The following is a 21,463-nucleotide window of genomic DNA, read 5'->3' as shown; positions in this document are numbered from 1 at the left end:
GAATTTATCCTCAGATTGCAGAGGCAACTCGGGGTCTTCCTTTACTGTTGCGGTCCTCATGAGAGACAGTTTCATCAATAGGGCTTGATGGGTATTGCGACTGCACTTGAAGAAACTTTCAAAGTTCTTGAAATGTTCCGGATTGACTGACCTTCTTGTCTTAAAGAAATGATGGACTGTCATTTCTCTTTGCTTATTTGAGCAGTTATTGACATAATATGGACGTGGTCTTTTACCAAAAATTCCACAAATTAACAAGGCACACCTGTTAATTGAAATGCATTCCAGGTGACTACCTCATGAAGCTGGTTGAGAGAATGCCAAGAATGTGCAAATCTGCCATTAAGGCAAATGGTGGCTACTTTGAAGAATCTCAAATATAAAACATGTTTTAATTTGTTTAACACTTTTTTTGTTTTATACATGATTCCAAATGTGTTATTTCATAGTTTTGATGTATTCACTATTATTCTACAATGTAGAAAATTGTTTTAAAAAATTAAGAAAACTCATTGAATGACTAGGTGTGTCCAAACTTTTGACTGTGCTTCTTCATATCACACCTCTGATAACATCCTGCCTATGCTTTCCTCCTTCATCATGCAGTTGTTATTGTAACCTTAGTAACCAAAATAAAAACGGATATACAAAAGTAATTTACTACATTGTCACAAATGTTTTGCAACCACTCTTAATCTAAAGTTTGTTTATACACTCAGCTGCCTGTTTATTAGGTACACCAACCTGTTCACGAAACTGGATCGCTCCTATAGACAGTCAGTCTCGTGGCCTTGGCTTGCTATATAAAGCAGGCAGACAGACATTGAAGCATTCAGTCACTGTTCAATTGAATGTTAGAAAGGACTAAACGAGTGACCTAAGCATGTGGCATGATTGTCAGTGCCAGGCGTGTTGAATCCAGTATCTCAGAAATGTTTGCCCCCCTTGGATTTTCACATTGTCTAGGGTTTACTGAGAAGGGTGCGACAAACCCAAAACATCTAGTCAGCGGCAGTTCTGTGGGTGAAAAAAAGCTTGCTTTTTCACCCACAGAAGGTCAAAGGAGAATGGCAAGAATCGTGCAAGCTAACAGGCGGGCCACAAACAGACAAATAATGGCACAGAACGGCATCTCAGAACTCATCAACCCTTGTCACGGATGGGCTACTGCAGCAGACGACCACACCAGGTTCCACTCCTATAGGCTAAAAACAAGAAGAAGGGGCTCCAGTGGGCACATGAAGCAACAGGAACCATGATTCATCGGACCAGGCAATGTTTTTGCACTCTTCAATTGTCCAGTGTTGGTGATCATGCTGATGGCAGAATCAGGATTTGGCGTAAGCAGCATAAGTCCATCGATCCATCATGCCTGGTATAACCGGTACAGGCTGGTGGAGGTGGTGTACTGGTGTGGGGAATGTTTTCCTGGCACACGTCAGGTCCCATGGTACCAATTGAGTAACAAACGTTTCTGACACCTTGTAGAATCCATGCCCTGAACATTTCAGGCTGTTCTGGAGGTAAAGGGGGTCTGACCCAGCACTAGATGGGTGTACCTAATAAATATATATATATATATATATATATATATATATATATATATATATATATATATATCAGTTTAAGTAGTGACACAGGCTCATCTAAATCGACCAATATACTGTTATTTCTCACCCACAGGGTAATGGTCAGTGCGCCATATCAGAAGAATGGATCTGGTGGAATCTGTAGATGTGCTCAAGACCGAACAAACTGTACAGACTGTTACACTCCTCAAGGTAGAGATGGATGTTGATGATACACTATACTGTACTTACTGGACTGCAATTTAGAATGGTGTTTACCTTAACAAAATTAATAATTATAAGAACACCTATTCACGGTAACCATGGCTAATAGAGTATTAAAATATTGTTGAAATGTCAACAGGATCTTGAAAATGAGAAACACTAGTTGATTCTGCACTCCTGCCTTTTCCCTTTCAACAGAAACTGACACAATCAAGTACATTGGACTGTCTATGGTTGCACAATCTACTTCTCCTCCAACGTTCACTGTAAGATAAACTACCAAATATTTAATTTGATCACGTTCTTGTTTTCAAATACTCCATGTGAGTGTACCGTACATATGTAATTTGTTTGGCAGCATTTACATAGGCAGGCCGATTCTGAATTGTTCTTCACGAATTGGTCTTTTGACCAATCAGATCAGCTCACCAATTAGTGGAACAAAGATCAGAATTGGGCTGCCTGTGTAAACCTAAATGACTTGTTTCACTTGAGTTATAAAACAACACCTCAGCAATCTAAAAATGATCATGGCAACTTCCAGTAACTCTCTCTTTTGAAGACATCTGAGGTCCACCAGACAATCCATTATTTTATCACATTTACAATAAGGTGACCACATTTCTGAAATTAAAACCGGGGACATTTCCAGTTCGGCGGTCAATATATCATGAAAATATCCGTTATTATCTATGAAATAAAAAAAGGGGGGACAATTCCGGTTTCGTGTATTTAGTCTAACAGGCACATTGTGACAGAGAAAACAACTGTTACAGAAACACTACAGACTAGACAGAACTGTTCAATCTGAACAGCCATTCAGTGGTCCTGGTAGCCTGGGTAGAAGAAGAGCATAAGAGAACCGTAATGCCCGGGGTGTAGTGGAGGAAGAAGTCAGACGCAGGAAACAGAGAGTTCAGAGTAGCGATACTTCTTTATTCACCACACAGGTGAAAACGACGCCACTCAAACAAATGCCCCAAAACACAGGGGAACGAAAGTGCCGAACAACACACGTACACGCAAAACCGTGACTTACAGGCGTGCACAAGAGTACACATAAAACAATCACGCACACCCAGCAGGCGGGCCGGCTGGCTAATAAAGCCCAACCAATTAACCTAACTAATACATAACTAAACACAGGTGTAACTAATAAACAGACAAGGGGGGGGGGGGTCAGTGGTAGCTAGTAGGCCGGTGACTACAACCGACCTCCGAGCGCCACCCGAACAGGAAGGGGAGCCACCTTCGGTAGGAGTCGTGACAAGAACATGAGCAAAATTGAAAAAAAAAACAGGCAATAGTATTTGTGAAATACTTAACAACATAATAAAGAAATAAGACGATGATGTGATTGGTAATTACATAATATACTTATACCAACCTAATCTGTATATTTCTCAGAAGAATGTATCTTCTTCAGGATTGCTCTCTTTGGCCAGCTTCACCGTGAACTCCTGGCAGGGGAGGTTGCTGTTCTTACTCTCTTAACTTTTTCTTCTGCTCCAATCTTTCTCCTCTTCTTTTCTTCACCCGTCTTCCTTCTCTTCACCTTTCCACCTCACTCTTCTACACTCTCCTCGCTTCACTCATTTTACTCTCTTCATTTCTTCTTCTCCTTCCTCTCCAATCTTTAATAACAAATAGTAACGTAAACTCACCCCATTCCGTACAAATGTGCGCAACCGCGACATTCAAACAAGGCTGCAAAGAAAACTAATGGGACTGTAGCGACTGTGTTGACTTCAATTGAGAAAACTGACCCTCCGTTACATTGTGACGTGTCATGCCGTAACGTACAGCACGCATAAAGCAACTATTTATGTCTTAAAATCTCTCTCCACCAGGTGTAGCACTTCTCTCATTGTTTAAAAACAAGAAATGGACAGTAAGGGGGGAAACCTAGTCAATGTTTGCGTCATCACTGCAAGCGATCATGACTCAAAAGCCACTGTTTACTTCTGAAGATCACTTTAGCACCACCCTGAAAACCCGATTCAAATTCGACACAAACCTTCAAATTAGGTATGTAATGACACATTATATAAACTCTTTATAGTGTTTTATTTACATTTTCGAGGTGATAAGGTGATAAGTTAGACAGATCGAGTGAAAAAAAGCTGTTTCCCCACAGGACATCTCTCCTTCTCACTATCATGCATTAGTTTCGCTTCCCCACCCGCCATTTTTAAAAAGACCCGACGGGGCTCATTACCTTCTTGAATCATGCAGAAACGGGCAGCGTGGAGGTCATGTCATTGATTTTGTTGGAAAGGGGAGAAATTGTGCTTTACAATGGTATTGACATTACAGGTGATCTGGAAGTATTACGTTTTTTGGGCGCTAAAATAAGATCAATTGTACGGACCAAGGCGATGTACAAGAGTGAGTTAGTTTACGTTACACTATTAGATAAAATACTTTGGTTAACAGATTCCCATTGCTTTCCTCATTTTTGTATTTTATCTCAAAAACATTGTTTGGAATAATAAGTTGGCAGGCTCTGTAATCATATCTTTATCTTTCCTCCTCTCTCTTTCACTCTTCTTCCTATCCAGTCTTCCTCCTCTCCTTCCTCCACTCTAACAGAAAACATTATGCTAATGTTATCCATGAAAATGTCAAAATATATTTTCACACTACTTATTATAATGCCAAACCATTTTAACTGTGATCTACAAATAAATATTCTCAGAATTAATTGCACACGTTTAATATAATCATATTTTCAAAATTGTTTACATGTGAACGTTTTTTAACCTTTAACCATGACAGTAGCTAGCGATCCTAGCTAGATAACGTAGTCGACATAGCTAACGTTAGCTAGCATAACCCATTTAAAACCTTATAGAGCAGATCATCTATCTATATAATGAATTGAGACATTATCAAATCACTAGCTAGTATCTCAAATGATTGTAACTTACATGGCTTGAAAATACGTTTGTGGTAATGTTGTGGATTCACTTGACACCTGTTAGGTTCTGGCCGAGTTTTCCACAGCAGTTTTCTCTAAAACTAGAGCGAGCAAGTAGTTAGTAGAAGAGTGAATGAAGCTGCTATAGCGAGCAGCCCGCTCTGCTGGACAAAACAAGCACAACGCAATTGAGACGTCAACCGGTAGGCTCTGCTGCCCGGCCTTTCTTGCCACGTCAAATATTATTTCACTTTGCAGTCTGTTTTTAATGCACTGTTAAAAACGGGGACACTTCCGGGGATGTCTGGTCACCCTAATTTACAATGACGTATCTCCTCATTCAGGCCTGCAGCCCTGGCCTGGCACACGAGTGTGATGGGAACTCCTATCTGAACAGTATCTGTTATCAGTTCAACAGCCAGCTCCAGATCACCTCGAACTTCACACCTGCTTTCCAAGGTATAACAATGAAACTTGAACACATTTGTAGATAACATAACCTAAGATTTTTTGGTATGTATTGACTGTTTATTCATGTCATGCTAAATTACATTATAATTAGGTCACAAAATATTAATGTTGAATGATAAGATCTGGATTCCTGAATATGTGAAGAATGTTGTGAGTGTTATCCATCATATACATTTATGTAATTCACTTTCTCTTCCAGAATGTACTAAGAAAATAGTGGACCTCGTTTTCCTCTTTGACGGATCAGCAAGCATGACAACGGAAGAATTTGATGAGAACAAAGGTTTCATAGACAATATCATGACAACCCTAAAAAACTCCTCAATTAAGGTATTCATCCCTTTTAAAGCTCATAACTTAAAACATGCTCATGAGGTTGCTGAACATACATCTGTTTATCTACACTCTTAGAAGTAAAGGTGCCTAGAAGAACCATTTGGGTTGCCACAACAGAATAGCCTTTCCAGTTCAAACAGGTTCCTTGAGGCACCCCTCTGTGTAAAGTTTCAAACCATAACCTTAGTTTGAAGTGCTGGCAGCCGATCATATTGAAGCCAGGGCTTTCAGATAGGCACTTTTTGGACAATGTCATTCCTGTTCATCATGTTAATTTTCACACTGCAAACTAAATCCTTGAATATTTATACATATTAAATATTTCAATAAAATGTTAATAATATTAATTATGTTCACATATAGTAATAAAGTGGCAACTATTTCCATTTTGGAAGAGCATAGGCTCTTGAGGAACACCTCTGTAAGCCTCATTGACACTACAAAAATATTAGTGTTTAACCTTCACATGTGATGACAATACAGCAGAACAGATCAACAGGAGCGACATTTACTCTTAAGGGTGGCCTACAAAATATATACAGTATCTTAAAGCCACGCCACTACTAAGCCACGCCTCTAATCTAGGGTTCCTCCACGAACCCAATGCTACATTGAACCATTCAAAGTTCCTCCAAGAACCCCTCAACTAACCAAAGGTGCAAATATGAACCACTTGACTTGCAATGGTTCCTTGAGGATCTTCAGGGTTCCTCGAGTGTATGTGCTATTCACCCATGTTGCTGCATGGAAAGTATGGTATGAAATCAATATTAGTCATCTCCTCTTTTGTAAACGACAGTTCGCAGCGGTTCAGTTCTCAACAAACACCAGGACAGTTTTCAACTTCAGAGACTACCAAGAGGAGAGAGCCTTGACTAAACTTTGGAAAGAAGAGCACATGGCTGATCTAACCAACACACATAAGGCAATAGACTTTGTCTTGTAGGTCCCAGTTGATAATTATGAATCAGTTTTACTTTCAAAGTTCTGACCGAATACTCCGAATCTGATCAAAGGGGATTGTGGTGTAAGAAAGATAGCTACCAAGCTGCCGGCGCCACCGCAGATGCAACTAAAGTACTGGTCATAATAACAGATGGAAATCCCAGCGATACTGATAAAAGGTTCAACTCTATCGAAAGAAGTGATAAGAAAAACATCATCCGCTTTGTCATCGGGGTAAGTCCTATAATATCTATAATACCCCCTACACAACACCACACAATTGTATGACTTAATTCCATTACAAGTGTTCATTCGTGTGCTAGTTAGCTAATGCTAAAGAAGCAGTATTTTTATCTTCTCGATTTACCATAAATTGTTGTGGGATAATTAGGAGTACAGCAACACCTTCCATCCCTAGATTGAGGTACATTTTCAAATTGTTTCACTTGAAGTTCACCGAGGTGCAAATATATTGGCATATGGCCGTTTCGACTAGTAGATCACCAGTGTATACCAGTGTTAATGCTTTTAATGTATGATATCAATGTATGCTGCTTACATTTATGCGTGTTTCCCAAATATCACACTAGTTGGGAGTTTTTTAAAGCTGCAATGTATGTACCTTTTTGGGCCACCTGACCAATTTCACATAGAAATGTGTGTTATAGATCTGTCATTCTCATTGAATGCAAGTCTAAGAAGAGGTAGCTCTGGTAGATATCTTCTATGTGCGCTATTTCTATGCTCCCCGTTTTTAAGTTTCGATTTTGCATTTTTACTTTCAATTTTGTACACCAGCCTCAAACAGCTGAAAATACAATATTTTTGATCATGGAAAATATATTTTACAGCGGTTTGGATGGTACAGTGATTCTCCACACTTGTTTGCTTTGTTCACAAACTGAAATTAAGCGAACTATTAGAAGTTCAGCAACCAGAAAATGGCAGAGTGATTTCTGCATCGTGCATCTTTAACCTGTTAGAATCCTTTAACATTGTGCTACATGCCACAGGGCCTACACACAACAAAGACCACACCCGTGCCTCGAACACTCGAATAGCGAATGGAGGCCACTTTCTCGCTTGTAAATATTTGACTGGCATTGGTCAAACTACTCCGGTTATTTCACTGCGTGACAGGTGATATTCCGCCCAAACTCTGTATGCCATGGGCTCTCCAACCCTGTCCCTGCAGCTACCGAGTGCTTAATTTGGGAAACCAAGTGAAATCTGTTAGGGAACATCGATAGTAACATGTTTCACAACTATTCAAAATCAAATACAAATGCGCTATAATTGTAGGCTAACTCTGAATTTGCTTCATTAGGCTAGACCAATTATGTACCAATCTTAAATTAGTGGGTTTTTTAAAATGTTTTTTTCTGCCATGTGTAATATGCGGTAGTCAATGTATTGTATACAGTGCCTTCGGAAAGTATTCAGACCCCTTGACTTTTCCCACATTTTGATATGTTACACAAAAAATGATTAAATCAAAAAAATCCTCAGCAATATACACACAATACCCCATAATGACAAAGCGAAAACAGGTTTTTAGAAATGTTTGCAAATGTGTGTGTAATGTGCATATACATATATATACATATATATATATATATAGAAACATCTCAAGGATGATCAGTGAAAACAGGATGCACCTGAGCTCAATTTCGAGTCTCATAACCCTTTGCTATGAGACTCGAAATTGAGCTCAGGTGCATCCTGTTTTCACTGATCATCCTTGAGATGTTTCTACAACTTGATTGGAGTCCACCTGTGGTCAATTCAATTGATTGGACATGGAAGAACCTTCCAGAAGGACAACCATCTCTGTATCACTCACCCAATCAGGCCTCTATGGTAGTTTGGCCAGACGGAAGCCACTCATCAGTAAAATGCACATGACAGCCCCCTGGAGTTTGCCAAAAGAAAAACAAGGTTCTCTGGTCTGATGAAGCAAGATTGAACTCTTTGGCCTGAATGCCAAGTGTCACGCCTGGAGGAAACCTGGCACCATCTCTACGGTGAAGCATGGTGGTGACAGCATCATGCCGTGGGGATGTTTTTCAGCTGTCAGGGACTGGGAGACTAGTCGAGATCAAGGCAAAGATGAACGGAGAAAAGTACAGAGAGATCCTTGACGAAAACCTGCTCCAGATCGCTCAGGACCTCAGACTGTGGTGAAGGTTCACCTTCCAACAGGACAATGACCCTAAGCACACAGCCCCGGCAACGCAGGAGTTGCTACGGGTCATGTCTCTGAATGTCCTTGAGGGGCTCAGCCAGAGACCGAACTTGAAAATAGACCTGAAAATAGCTGTGCAGAGACGCTCTCCATCCAACCTGACAGAGCTTGAGCGGATCTGCAGAGAAGAAGGGGAGAAACTCGACAAATACAGGTGTGACAAGCTTGTAGCATCATACCCAAGACTCAAGACTGTAATTGCTCCCAAAGGTTATTCAACAAAGTAAAGGGTCTGAATACTTATCTAAATGTGACATCAGATTTGGGGGGCTTGGGCTCAAATATAGGCAGTTGCATAAGCTCTAATATGCATATGGGTGTTTTGAATGAATCACCACCTTGGAAAGCGCTTTCCATTTAATTGTGTTAGTAGTTCTCGATGTTGTTGCAAAGCCTATGTTGTCCACTCAGTTTCAACCTGTTGTATCCCACTAGTGTGCGATCTGCACTGAAAGGGGGCTGCGCTCAATGAGGTGTGGGTGATGCTACCCAACGTTGTATAATGTAGGCTAAGTGTTTGATGTGATTTTTGATTGCTTTTGCATTGATGTCAGAGTGGTTAGAGGGACAATACAGCTCTGAGTAACAGGCCATTAGCCACCTGATAGTCATTAGCGAGTTGGGTGCTACTAACACATGTCCAGATTGCACAAGAGGAGATTACCGTGACTCAGCAGTCATATAGAATTTGACTGCGGTCATGACTCATGAGTGCCTGTGTGGCAGTAATACGGTCACCGAAACAGCCCTATAGTGACCTTCTTTCTGTTGGCTGCTGATACTAGTGAATGCTCTATTCTAGTTCTTTTGGATCATAACGTCCTTGGTGAAAGGCTGGAGAGGTGGGTGGGAATCTATGACGTTGCCCTCGACAGGTTTAGGTCATATCTATGTGGCAGACATTTCTCAGTGAGCATGGGTGGTTCAATACCAACCCCAGCAACTATTCAATATGGCATCCCTCAGGGGTCAATTCTGACCCCCCCCCCCTATGAGGTTAAAGTAAAGACTATTATATTTTATTTAAGGGTATTTGTGTAAATATTGTTTGTACCATTTAGAAATGACAACACAGTAGTTCCTATATTTCAGGGCACCTAAAGTATTGGGACAACTGGATTGACAGGTGTTTCTGATTAGTCAGGTGTGTTCCATCACATCATTTTTGCTGGCATAAGAGCGCTGTCAATGTTTAGTCTTGATTCTAGGCTTTGCGTTTGCCTTTGGTGGAAGGAGAACTAAGGATTCCATTTTTAAGGCTTGGTTAAGCGCCATTCCATTTATTATATATTTTATCTCCCTATGAGCCTGGATGCAGCCTGAGATCCTCTGACAGGCCATTGTTGACCATTTCAAAGTCTAGGTTGAAAACGTTTCTTCATTCTCCTTCCTCCTGTCGTTGTTATTACTTTTTATTTTATTTTATGATGTGAAGCACTTTGTGACTTGTGACTTGTATACAAATAGAGTTTTATTATTACTCCTAGTCTCAAGGGTCCAGTCCAACATCCCAGTTTTTTATTTCACCTTTATTTAACTAGGCAAGTCAGTTAAGAACAAATTCTTATTTACAGTGATGGCCTACACCGGCCAAACACGGACGACACTGGGCCAATTGTGCGTCGCCCTATGGGACTCACAATTATGGCCGGTTGTTATAGTCTGGATTTGAACCAGGTTGTCTGCAGTGACGCCTCTAGCACTGAGATGCAGTGTCTTAGACCACTGTCATGTAGATGTTTAAATATCATTCATATTGAAAAGGAAATTAGACATCACTATAATTCCTGCCCTCAATTGATATATTTCTTGGCAGGTCAAGAACGTTGATTTGACGAAACTCAAGTCCCTGGCATCAGAGCCAAAAGAGAACAACACTTTCCTCATCCAGGACTACAACGAACTAAAAGGAATCCTAGACAACTTTCAAAAAAAGATCTTCAACATTGAAGGTACAACTCTGGATTCAGATAAACTCTTAGTACTACTTACTTATTTTTCAGCAAAGTCCCTGTCAACTGAAAGAAAAAGCACAAGGTGGCACTACTGGTCACTTCCTGAAATATACTGGTATTTATTTCTGGTGATAACACCTTACTCAAAACAGTCCACAGTAGAAGTATCAATGTATCGCTACTAATATCAGTGTTTGTATGTTCTAGGTTCCAAGACTGCTCTGGCTGGAAACTTGACTAAAGAAATGTCTCAGAGTGGGTTCAGCGCTGTCTACATTAACAAGGTGAGTAGTATGTAGCCAGTCTCCAGATCTCAACCCCATAGAAAATCTTTGGAGGGAGTTGAAAGTCCGTGTTGCCCAGCAACAGCCCCAAAACATCACTGCTCTAGAGGAGATCTGAATGGAGGAATTGGGCCAAAATACCAGCAACAGTCTGTGAAAACATTGTGAAGACTTACAGAAAACGTTTGACCTCTGTCATTGCCAACAAAGGGTATATAACAAAGTATTGAGATACTTTTGTTATTGACTAAATACTTATTTTCCACCATAATTTGCAAATAAATTCATTAAAAATCCTACAATGTGATTTTCTGGAATTTTTTTCCTCATTTTGTCTGTCATAGTTGAAGTGTACCTATGATGAAAATTACAGGCCTCTCTCATCTTTTTAAGTAGGAGAACTTGCACAATTGGTGGTTGACTAAATACTTTTTTGCCCCACTGTATATAGTTAATGAATGCTTATTAATAAAAAAAGTCATACAATATGACTCAATGTTTTATTTCCTCTACAGGACACCTTGGTTCTGGGTTCAGTGGGATCAAACAACTGGCGTGGATCTCTCTTTGAGACTGAGGGTCTGAGATCAGAGGAAAGGGAAATTCAGGACCCCACATTGGACAAAGATTCCTATATGGGTAATGGAACATTAAGCTCAAAAAAAGATATGGCTCAAATGTGAATATGAACAAACACTATTTTCAAGGCTCTGTTAGTTCAGATGTTTCAGTGAAGGGAGTGTAGTTACAATGGGCCTACATTTCTTCATTTTTATTACAGGATACTCTGTAGCTGTTGGGAAGAAGAATGAGAACCTTCTATACTTTACCGGAGCACCAAGATCTGAACACATGGGACGGATCCTACTTTTTAACAAGGTTAACAACAACTGGACTGTGGCACAAAGCTTACCTGGAGAACAGGTTGGTAACATTAGCTATTTCTGCAAGCAGTGCGGTATATCAATCAAGTTATACAATCGGGACAGCATGAAACTAGCTTTTGGGGTTACTTCAAAGGTTGAATGAATCCTCCGATAGTAAAGAGGAACACATGATGTCACTTTTTAAGTTTACTTATGAATTCCATTCAAAACCAAAGGACTTAAAACATTTCAAAACCATTTTTGTATGAATGTAAGTTTTGATTTTCTCAGATGGGCTCCTACTTCGGTGCAGAGCTGTGTTCTGTGGACATAGACTCAGACGGCAACACAGACTTCCTCCTGGTCGGTGCACCAATGTTTCACCAACCCCCGAGAGAGGGCAGGATCTACGTCTACACACTGACTGATAAGGTGGGCTGAACTGTGAACCTCTGAACAACAGATTCAAATGCTGAATTTGTGGTTGAATATGTTCACCAGGGACAAAGTGATCTGGAAGCAGAAATATATTCATTTGGATGTACATATCCATCATCTTCAATAATAATGCACAAAAAGACAGTGTAATATGGATTTATCTTCATGTGATCTCTCCTCGCCCTTCCGTTATTAGCTGGAACTGAGGATGGAGATGAATGTTTCAGTGCCATCTCAGGGTAGATTCGGCTCCTCCATCTGCTCTCTCACAGACCTGAATGGAGATGGGCTGAAGGATGTAGCTGTGGGCGCTCCACTTGAGGACGATCACAGGGGGGCCGTGTACATCTACCTGGGTGAAAAGCTAAAGGGGATCCGCCCCGAATTCAGCCAGGTGAGGCAGACGAAGATGGAAATCGTTCAAAACGGCCCTTCACGATCAAAGAAAACATACATCCCTCCTGGGATATCAATATCAATGGCTTTTCATTAAATGTGTATGTCTTCTTACTGCAGCGCATCTCAGCTGTGATGATGAGATCTAAGATCCAGTTCTTTGGCCAGACGATTGATGGGAAGATGGACCTGGGTGAGGATGGACTGACTGATATCGTAGTAGGAGCGTGTGGTGCAGTTGTTGTCTTGAGGTACGAGTCCAAAAAATGATCAGAAAAGACAACTGGTTTAAACAGACAGTTGTTTAACCAGAAAAAATATCTGCACTGAATGGGGGCTGCGCTCAATGAGATGTGGGCGGAGCTACCCAACATCGTACAATCTAGGCTAACATCCCAATTTTTATCTCGATCGCTCAAAGGTCCAGACCGGTCCTCAGCGTCTCTGCTCATCTCCACTTCCATCCCGCGGAGATCAGCACTGATAGATTTGACTGTCTGGCAAAAGAGATAATTTCCCCCATCGTCACTTTAACAGCCTGCTTTAACATGGCAGAGGCAACAAAGAGTAAAGCTGGTAAGAACTCTCAGAACCTTCGGAACACTGATGGCTTTGTGCTTTCCAACAGAAATGAAGTCATGATCTGAGACTACATACACTACATGACCAAAAGTATGTGGACACCTGCTCGTCGAACATCTCATTCCAAAATCATGTGTATTAATATGGAGTTGGTCCCCCCTTTGCTGTTACAGCCTCCACTATTCTGGGAAGGCTTTCCACTAGTTATTGGAACATTGCTACGGGGACTTGCTTCCATTCAGCACCAAGCATTAGTGAGGACGGGCATTGATGGGCGATTAGTCCTGGCTTGCAGTCGGCATTCCATTTCATCCCAAAGGTGTTAGATGGGGTTGAGGTCAGGGTCCTGTGCAGGCCAGTCAAGTTCTTCCACACTGATCACAACAAACCATTTCTGTATGGACTTCACTTTGTGCACGGGAGCATTGTCATGCTGAAACAGGAAAGGACCTTCCCCAAACTGTTGCCAAAAAGTTGGAAGCACAGATTCATCTAGAATGTCATTGTATTCTGTAGTGTTAAGGTTTTCCTGCACTGGAACTAATGGTCCTAGCCCGAACCATGAAAAACAGCCCTAAACATTTATTCCTTCTACACCAAACTTTACAGTTGGCACTATGCATTCAGGCCGGTAGCGTTCTCCTGGCATCTGCCAAACCCAGATTAGTCTGTCGGACTGCCAGATGGTGAAGCGTGATTCATCACTCCAGAGAACGTGTTTCCACTGCCCCGGAGTCCAATGGCGGCAAGCTTTACACCACTTGAGCCAACGCTTGGCATTGGGCATGGTGATCTTAGGCTTGTGTGTGGCTGCTCAGCCATTGAAACTCACTTCATGAAGCTCCCGACGAACAGTTATTGTGCTGACGTTGCTTCCAGAGGCAGCTTGGAACTCGGTAACGAGTGTTGCAACAGAAGACAGACGTGTTTTACGCATTTCAGCACTCGGCGGTGCCGTTCTGTGAGCTTGTGTGGCCTACCACTTCGTAGCTGAGCCGTTGTTGCTCCTAGACGTTTCCACTTCACAATAACAGCACTTACAGTTGACCGGTGCAGCTCTAGCAGGGCAGAAATTTTAGGAACTGACTTATTGGAAAGGTGGAATCCTATGACAGTGGTACGTTGAAAGTCACTGAGCTCTTCAGTCTCTTCTTATACTTCCAAAGTGTGTCTATGGAGATTGCATGGCTGTGTGCTCAATTTTATACACCTGTCAGCAACGGGTGTGGCTGAAATAGCCAAATCCCCTACTTTGAAGGGGTGTCCACATACTTTTGTATATATTGTGTAATTGTGGCCTTGATGGTCTAGGTCGGAGCCTCAGTGCATAGCTAAATCACTGACAACAATAAGTGTGTCTTGGTCTCTTCCCATTCTGAAGACCGATGGAGGCTGTGGACGGGAGGACGGCTCATGATAATGGCTGGAAAGGAGCAAGTGGAATGGCATCAAACACATAGAAACCATGTTTGATACCATTCCACCTATTCCGCTCCAGCCATTACCACAAGCCCGTCCTCCCCAATTAAGGTGCCAAAGGTTGTTCCTTGGTGTGGATCTGGGACTTGAGAGTTAAGGTCATGATTCCATCTCTGCTTTCTACTTCAATGCTGTCCGTCAGCAGGCAACCGTGAGGTTCTGAACTCTCCCTGATAAGTAGGCCATTTCAGACTCTTGTGTATTTTTCCAGAGGTGCTGAGTGCAGGGATGAACGTCTCCTACCTGCTGGATGTGGATCCAGTGAGACAGAGGAGCCGAGCATTTTACAGTGACACGAACAAAGGGGCCAGAAGACTTCTCTCTACTGTGGAGCTGAGAAAGGAGCGGACTTGCTTCAACCACTCAGTCTACATGACAGTATGATCAATGACAAACTGTAGCCATGCAACAATACAACAACTATAATGTCTCTCGTAAGGAGGGGATTTAATGAATAACATTAAGTTGTTAGGTTGTTGAATTCTTATTGTGTGTTGATTTTATTCCGTGATGAGAAGAACGAGGGTTTTTCAGGACTATGGATAGGGAAATTAATGGCACATTTTATTCTCCTCCAGCAATGTGTGATCGACACATCATCGCCCATAATCATCCAACTAGTTTTTTCTCAATCTGAAAGCCAACAAGAGGGTCTTACTGCCATTCTGAATACTGACAGTCCTACACAGGCTGTGGTCGAGGTACGAGGATACATTCTGGGTCTGACTAAAACCTGTTCACTTACAAATAATAATAATAATAATAATATGCCATTTAGCAGACGCTTTTATTCAAAGCGACTTACAGTCATGTGTGCATACATTCTACGTATGGGTGGTCCCGGGAATCGAACCCACTACCCTGGCGTTACAAGCGCCATGCTCTACCAACTGAGCTACAGAAGGACCACAAAGATCAACAGTTCTAGCAATGACTGTGGACTGAGTACTGTCATTTAGCCAAAGACCTGTGAAAACAGGTCATCTAAACACATTGTCTTGAATTCTTCACAGGTGCCCTTTGAAAAGAACTGCAAAGAAAATGAAACCTGTTTGGCAGAGCTTGAGGTGGACTTCAACTTCATGTAAGTGTCTGATAAACAGAGGCAACATAAAGTAACTTGTTTGTAGCTGTAATAATTACTGACTGCTCAAGAAAAGTATGTTTTCTGACTCTACAGTCTTGTCTCTCTTATCAGCACATCAACTTTATTAGTGGTGGACCAGAGTTACTTCAACGTGACTATAAGACTGTCCAATCACGGGGATGACTCATTCAACACCAGTCTAACTCTCCTCTACCCTCCTGGCCTCTCATTCTCCATGATGCATCTTCTGAAGGTAATACCGACACCCCTCCATCTATTGTGTAATTCATTCTGATCTTTTCTTCTTGCTCTCATCTAAAACAGTGTTATTGAAACCTGGAGACCAAAAACATGTTCAGCCAATCAAGGGTTTGATGATTAGTTTAATCAGGGGTGTTCCTCCTGGGCTGGAACAACAGCTTGCCTTGCTCATCTTGTGGGTCTGCAGAACCAGGATAGAAGAACGTTGATTCAAACATCAGTTTGCAGCCATGTTCACTACATGTGATAATTATTCATAAAAGGTAGTAAAATATTAAAAGGTGCACTGTGCAGAAATCACTCCATTTCCTGGTTACTAAAATTGTAATAGCCTAATTTCAGTTTTTGACAAAAACAAGTACGTATAGTGTAGAGAATCATTGTACCATCTAAACAGCTGTGAAATATATTTTCCAAAACCAAGCATATTGTATTTTTTGTTTGAAGCTGGTGTACGAAAGCAAAATGCAACGGGAAGCACAGTGCTAGGTTCCTAACAAGCATTGTAAAAAGTAAAACGGACGACTAGAAAAAAACACAAACCAAGTTTATTCACCCACTGGGTCATACAGCTGCAAAGACAAGTTATGATTACACAAGCATATATTTTTTTAGAACCTCCTACTAGGCAGGGTCAACACCTTATACGTTTCTGTTGCTTAGGCAGGAACTTAATTCCCTCCTCTCACCGACGTCGTCATGGCCCTGCCTGATGCTGGACCCTTCGTGGGCGTGGAAGTGTGTGTGATAGGACTGTAGTAAGAGGGTCTGTGGTGGGCCCCTTTTGGCTCCCTTCCCAGATGTTTCTTCTCACTTCATCAGTCCTCCCTAGTTTCTGCAGCTGGCCTGAAGCTAGACTGTTGCCCTTTGCTCTTCTCTGTAGGAACATTGATCTTCAACAACATCTTTGAACAGAATCTTAACGTAATGCACTTCCCCTTGTCTCCCTCAGTAACTTTCCATACACCAAATTCCTATACATGTAGAGTAATCAATACTCTACATGTATAGGAATTTGGTGTATGGAAAGTTACTGAGGGAGACAAGGGGAAGTGCATTAAGTTAATGGTAACATAAGTATATTTGAAGCTAGAATCCAACAGAAATAGCAGACATAGAACAGATCTACCCCTTCTCAGACTTGCTTTCAATGAGAATGACAGATCTAGAACTCCCCTTTGTATGTGAATTTGGTCGGGCCGCCCAAAAACGTACACATTGCGATTTATGCGTAAGTGCACCTATAAGTGTTGAATTGATTAGTTCTGTAAAGTAGTTCATTTTTAACACGCTTGTTTGTTTATTATAGATTATGTCAGGGACTCAGATGTACAAACCAGAATTATTTACACACTTGCCATATTGTCTGTATTCCATAGTCTACAAGGAGAACGGTGTTCAGCTGTGGTGGTCTGGAAGGTGAAATGGACAGAACTACATGCAGTGTCAGCCTCCCTGTCTACCGTAGTAAAACCACAGTGAGTAATTACTTAGATAAATTATAAATACAGAGCTAAAAGCAGTAACTCAATGTCGAATTGAGTGACAACTTTGACGGGTGATACAGTGCCTTCAGAAAGTATTCTGACCCCTTGCCTTGTGTTACAGCCTGAATTTAAAACAGATTACATTGGTTTTTAATGTATTTTTAAATCACTGGCATACACACAATAACCCATAATGTCAAAGTGGAATTATGATTTACATTTTTACAAATTAAAAATCTGAAAAGTCCAGATTCAATGTTTAACCCCTTTGTTACGGCAAGTTCAGAAATAAAAATGTGCTTAAGAAGTCACACAAATTGCCTGGACTCACTATGTGCAATAATGAGTAGAGAGTAGAGCATTACTTTATTCATCGCAACTTGGGAAATTGTTTTATCACAGCATGCAACAATGACTTAAAATGACAGGACATGCATCAATGACTTAAAATGACAGGACATGCAACAATGACTTAAAATGACAGGACATGCATCAATGACTTAAAATGACAGGACATGCATCAATGACTTAAAATGACAGGACATGCATCAATGACTTAAAATGACAGGACATGCATCAATGACTTAAAATGACAGGACATGCATCAATGACTTAAAATGAAAATGACAATGACTTAAAATGACAGGACATGCATCAATGACTTAAAATGACAGGACATGCAACAATGACTTAAAATGACAGGACATGCATCAATGACTTAAAATGACTGCATCAATGACTTAAAATGACAGGACATGCATCAATGACTTAAAATGACAGGACATGCATCAATGACTTAAAATGACAGGACATGCATCAATGACTTAAAATGACAGGACATGCATCAATGACTTAAAATGACAGGACATGCATCAATGACTTAAAATGACAGGACATGCAACAATGACTTAAAATGACAGGACATGCATCAATGACTTAAAATGACAGGACATGCATCAATGACTTAAAATGACAGGACATGCATCAATGACTTAAAATGACAGGACATGCATCAATGACTTAAAATGACAGGACATGCATCAATGACTTAAAATGACAGGACATGCAACAATGACTTAAAATGACAGGACATGCAACAATGACATGACAGGACATGCAACAATGACTTAAAATGACAGGACATGCAACAATGACTTAAAATGACAGGACATGCAACAATGACTTAAAATGACAGGACATGCAACAATGACTTAAAATGACAGGACATGCAACAATGACTTAAAATGACAGGACATGCAACAATGACTTAAAATGACAGGACATGCAACAATGACCAACATGATAAAAACCAAACATTAAGACGAAAAGGCACATACACCATAGTATCCCTAAAATAATAATCTGATTCAAGTGTTGTTTTCTTATCCAACTTTGGGAAAGAAATAAAACAAGCAACAACATTTTCCAATAGGAAGACCTCATAACAGTTAATCGAGTACTCATTAAAAAGCTTCATGGCCGTCGGTAAAAATGACCATCTAAACCTCTCTATGGAACATCTGGGCAGGCTTGACCTGCTACTGAAGCTGCTCCTGTGTTGCATTGGAGCCCCGGTGGAGTGTGTGTGTGTGTGTGTGTGTGTGTGTGTGTGTGTGTGTGTGTGTGTGTGTGTGTGTGTGTGTGTGTGTGTGTGTGTGTGTGTGTGTGTGTGTGTGTGTGTGTGTGTGTGTGTGTGTGTGTGTGTGTGTGTGTGTGTGTGTGTGTGTGTGTGTGTGTGTGTGTGTGTGTGTCATTGTCCATGATCGCGTGCAGCTTTTTTATGAACATGTCTTGCATTGATTCCAGACTGCTGCCAATTGTAGCACTCTTTCTTAATGATTTTGTCAAGCTTGCATAGAAATTCCCTTTCCAGCACACAATGGCATAGGTCGCTACACTCGCCACGACAATGGTCTTGTCGGGGCGGCAGGGTAGCCTAGAGGTTAGAGCGTTGGACTAGTAACTGAAAGGTTGCAAGTTCAAATCCCTGAGTTGACAAGGTACAAATCTGTCATTCTGCCCCTGAACAAGGCAGTTAACCCACTGTTCCTAGGCCGTCATTGAAAATAAGAATTTGTTCGTAACTGACTTGCCTAGTTAAATAAAGATAAAAAATAAAATTGCTATGGAACAGACGAAGCATTTTGTCACATACTTTAAAAAGATCAAAGCTTCCTTAAGTGCATTTTGATTGGGCTTTTGAAGCCACGGAGAATCCTCCTTCCAGTTCAGTTTGTTGTCGACTGTTACACCGAAGTACATATAAGTGTCAACAGTGGCAATCTCTTCACCAGTGGCTCAGTTCATTGTCGTGTGAGAAGTCATGTGTAAATGGCCAACACAAAAGGTGACAGGAGAGTCCCCTGTGGCACACCCATGTTTGTACACATCCAATCGGATACTGCCTGGTTCAGTCTTACGAACTGTGGTCTTATTGGTCAGGTAGTTCACAATCCATTTGATTGTGTGTGGGTTTACGTGAATGTCATTTTGGGGAACAAATGTGGGGTTGTATGGTATTGAAAGCACTGGAGAAGTCTAAGAACACTTCTCACAACACAGCCAGGCTTCTCCAGGTGCTCAAACTGCAAAGGATCCAGATAGGCTGCCTACTCGACTCCTAATAAGGGTATTAAAACCCGCTAAAAGGTTTTCATGACTTGTGATGTCGAAGCCACTGGTCTAAAGTCTTTCAGTGCAGTCCCTCCTGGTTTCTTTGAGATGGGAATTATGCAGGATGCTGGAAAGCCATTTGATTAGCACACACCTTCAGTACTCTGGCGTCAACTCCATCAGGCCCTGCTGACTTACTGGGATGGTTCCTCTTCAGCTGCCTCACTTGTTTCTTCGAGATGCTCATGGGCTCAGTGCTTCCCAGATCAGAGTCCAGCACCGCCCCCATCTGATGTTGCTCTGCTGACAAATCATACTTTAAAACTCTGTTGTCCACTGTTGCTGTAACCGGTTTTCTTCATACCATACTAGATATCCTGCATGTTTTTTGCTTGCAGCTTGCGTTCTAACGTCAGTATGTAATTCATATTTTGCTTGGCACAATATTGTCAGTAGAGAAGTTAACATAGTCCGTTATGCATTCAGAGACTCTTAAGATCCTCCTCCCAGTCGTCTACAAATAGATCCCAATCTGTACCTTCAAAGCAGCTCTGTAGCTCTTCTCCAGTTTCAGGCGTCCATTCGTGAATCGCCGCCTGAGTGACATGTTACCTCTGGACCAGTGGGCGGTACTTTGGTAGCAGCTGGACGAAGGTGGTGAGATTGTCCAGTGGAGGCAGAGCAGTCTAGCAGTAGGCATCTTTCACATTGGTGTAGAGAATGTCAACGGTCTGGTCCAGACGAGTTTGAACTTTAACATGCTGTTAAGGTAGGAAGTGTTGCGGACAGCAAACGGTGGTTGAAATCTCCAGAGATCACCGAGTAGGGTGATCGATTGAGTAGGTAATGCGGTGACTTCGTGGATAGTGTCTGTGGCCAGTTTAAAACTTGCAGACAGCAGGATGGAGACAATCACTATCACGCTAGGGAACTCTTGGTAAATAGTAGGGTCAGCAGCCCACTGCTAACACCTCCACATGAGGGGAACAGATCATCTTCACTGTGACGCCATTGATTGTTCACATACAGGCAGACGCCTCTCCTCTACTTGACCCCTTCTGAGCTCCTTCTCAGCTCTGATGACTGTGAAAGCAACCACCACATGAGAATCAGGTATGACCTCCATTAGCAAAGTTTCCGTGCACCATACCAGACTTGTTTGCTGATGTAATCTCATATACAAAGTTGTTGCCGATAGTACCTCCGTCTTAATTACAAGCGAGCGGAAATTTCCCGTGATAAAGGATGGGAGATTGAGCTTATATCCTCTCTTGTTTTGTAGTCATAAGCCTCCCCTGCTTCCTC

The 21,463-nt window shown here is 41.5% G+C and overlaps 1 protein-coding gene across 1 annotated transcript in view; it reads left to right on the top strand.

Moving 5' to 3' along the window:
- The window catches only part of LOC124016328 (integrin alpha-M-like), a 32,214-nt gene that overhangs the window by 1,043 nt on the left and 9,708 nt on the right, over positions 1-21,463 (top strand). The window contains exons 2-19 of the mRNA XM_046331881.1: positions 1,684-1,781; positions 1,992-2,059; positions 5,058-5,172; positions 5,384-5,514; positions 6,320-6,699; positions 10,527-10,662; positions 10,873-10,949; positions 11,465-11,588; positions 11,731-11,873; positions 12,107-12,247; positions 12,450-12,647; positions 12,770-12,900; positions 13,071-13,225; positions 14,922-15,088; positions 15,289-15,411; positions 15,724-15,794; positions 15,909-16,050; positions 17,438-17,536. Of these exons, the coding sequence (XP_046187837.1) occupies positions 10,911-10,949; positions 11,465-11,588; positions 11,731-11,873; positions 12,107-12,247; positions 12,450-12,647; positions 12,770-12,900; positions 13,071-13,225; positions 14,922-15,088; positions 15,289-15,411; positions 15,724-15,794; positions 15,909-16,050; positions 17,438-17,536 (1,533 nt within the window). The 5' untranslated portion in view covers positions 1,684-1,781; positions 1,992-2,059; positions 5,058-5,172; ... (2 more) ...; positions 10,527-10,662; positions 10,873-10,910. The remainder of the gene's footprint in view (positions 1-1,683; positions 1,782-1,991; positions 2,060-5,057; positions 5,173-5,383; positions 5,515-6,319; positions 6,700-10,526; positions 10,663-10,872; positions 10,950-11,464; positions 11,589-11,730; positions 11,874-12,106; positions 12,248-12,449; positions 12,648-12,769; positions 12,901-13,070; positions 13,226-14,921; positions 15,089-15,288; positions 15,412-15,723; positions 15,795-15,908; positions 16,051-17,437; positions 17,537-21,463) is intronic.

Source organism: Oncorhynchus gorbuscha, linkage group LG26 (assembly GCF_021184085.1).
Source record: "Oncorhynchus gorbuscha isolate QuinsamMale2020 ecotype Even-year linkage group LG26, OgorEven_v1.0, whole genome shotgun sequence".
Taxonomy (NCBI): domain Eukaryota; kingdom Metazoa; phylum Chordata; class Actinopteri; order Salmoniformes; family Salmonidae; genus Oncorhynchus; species Oncorhynchus gorbuscha.
This window is presented reverse-complemented; position numbering and strand designations above follow the sequence as displayed.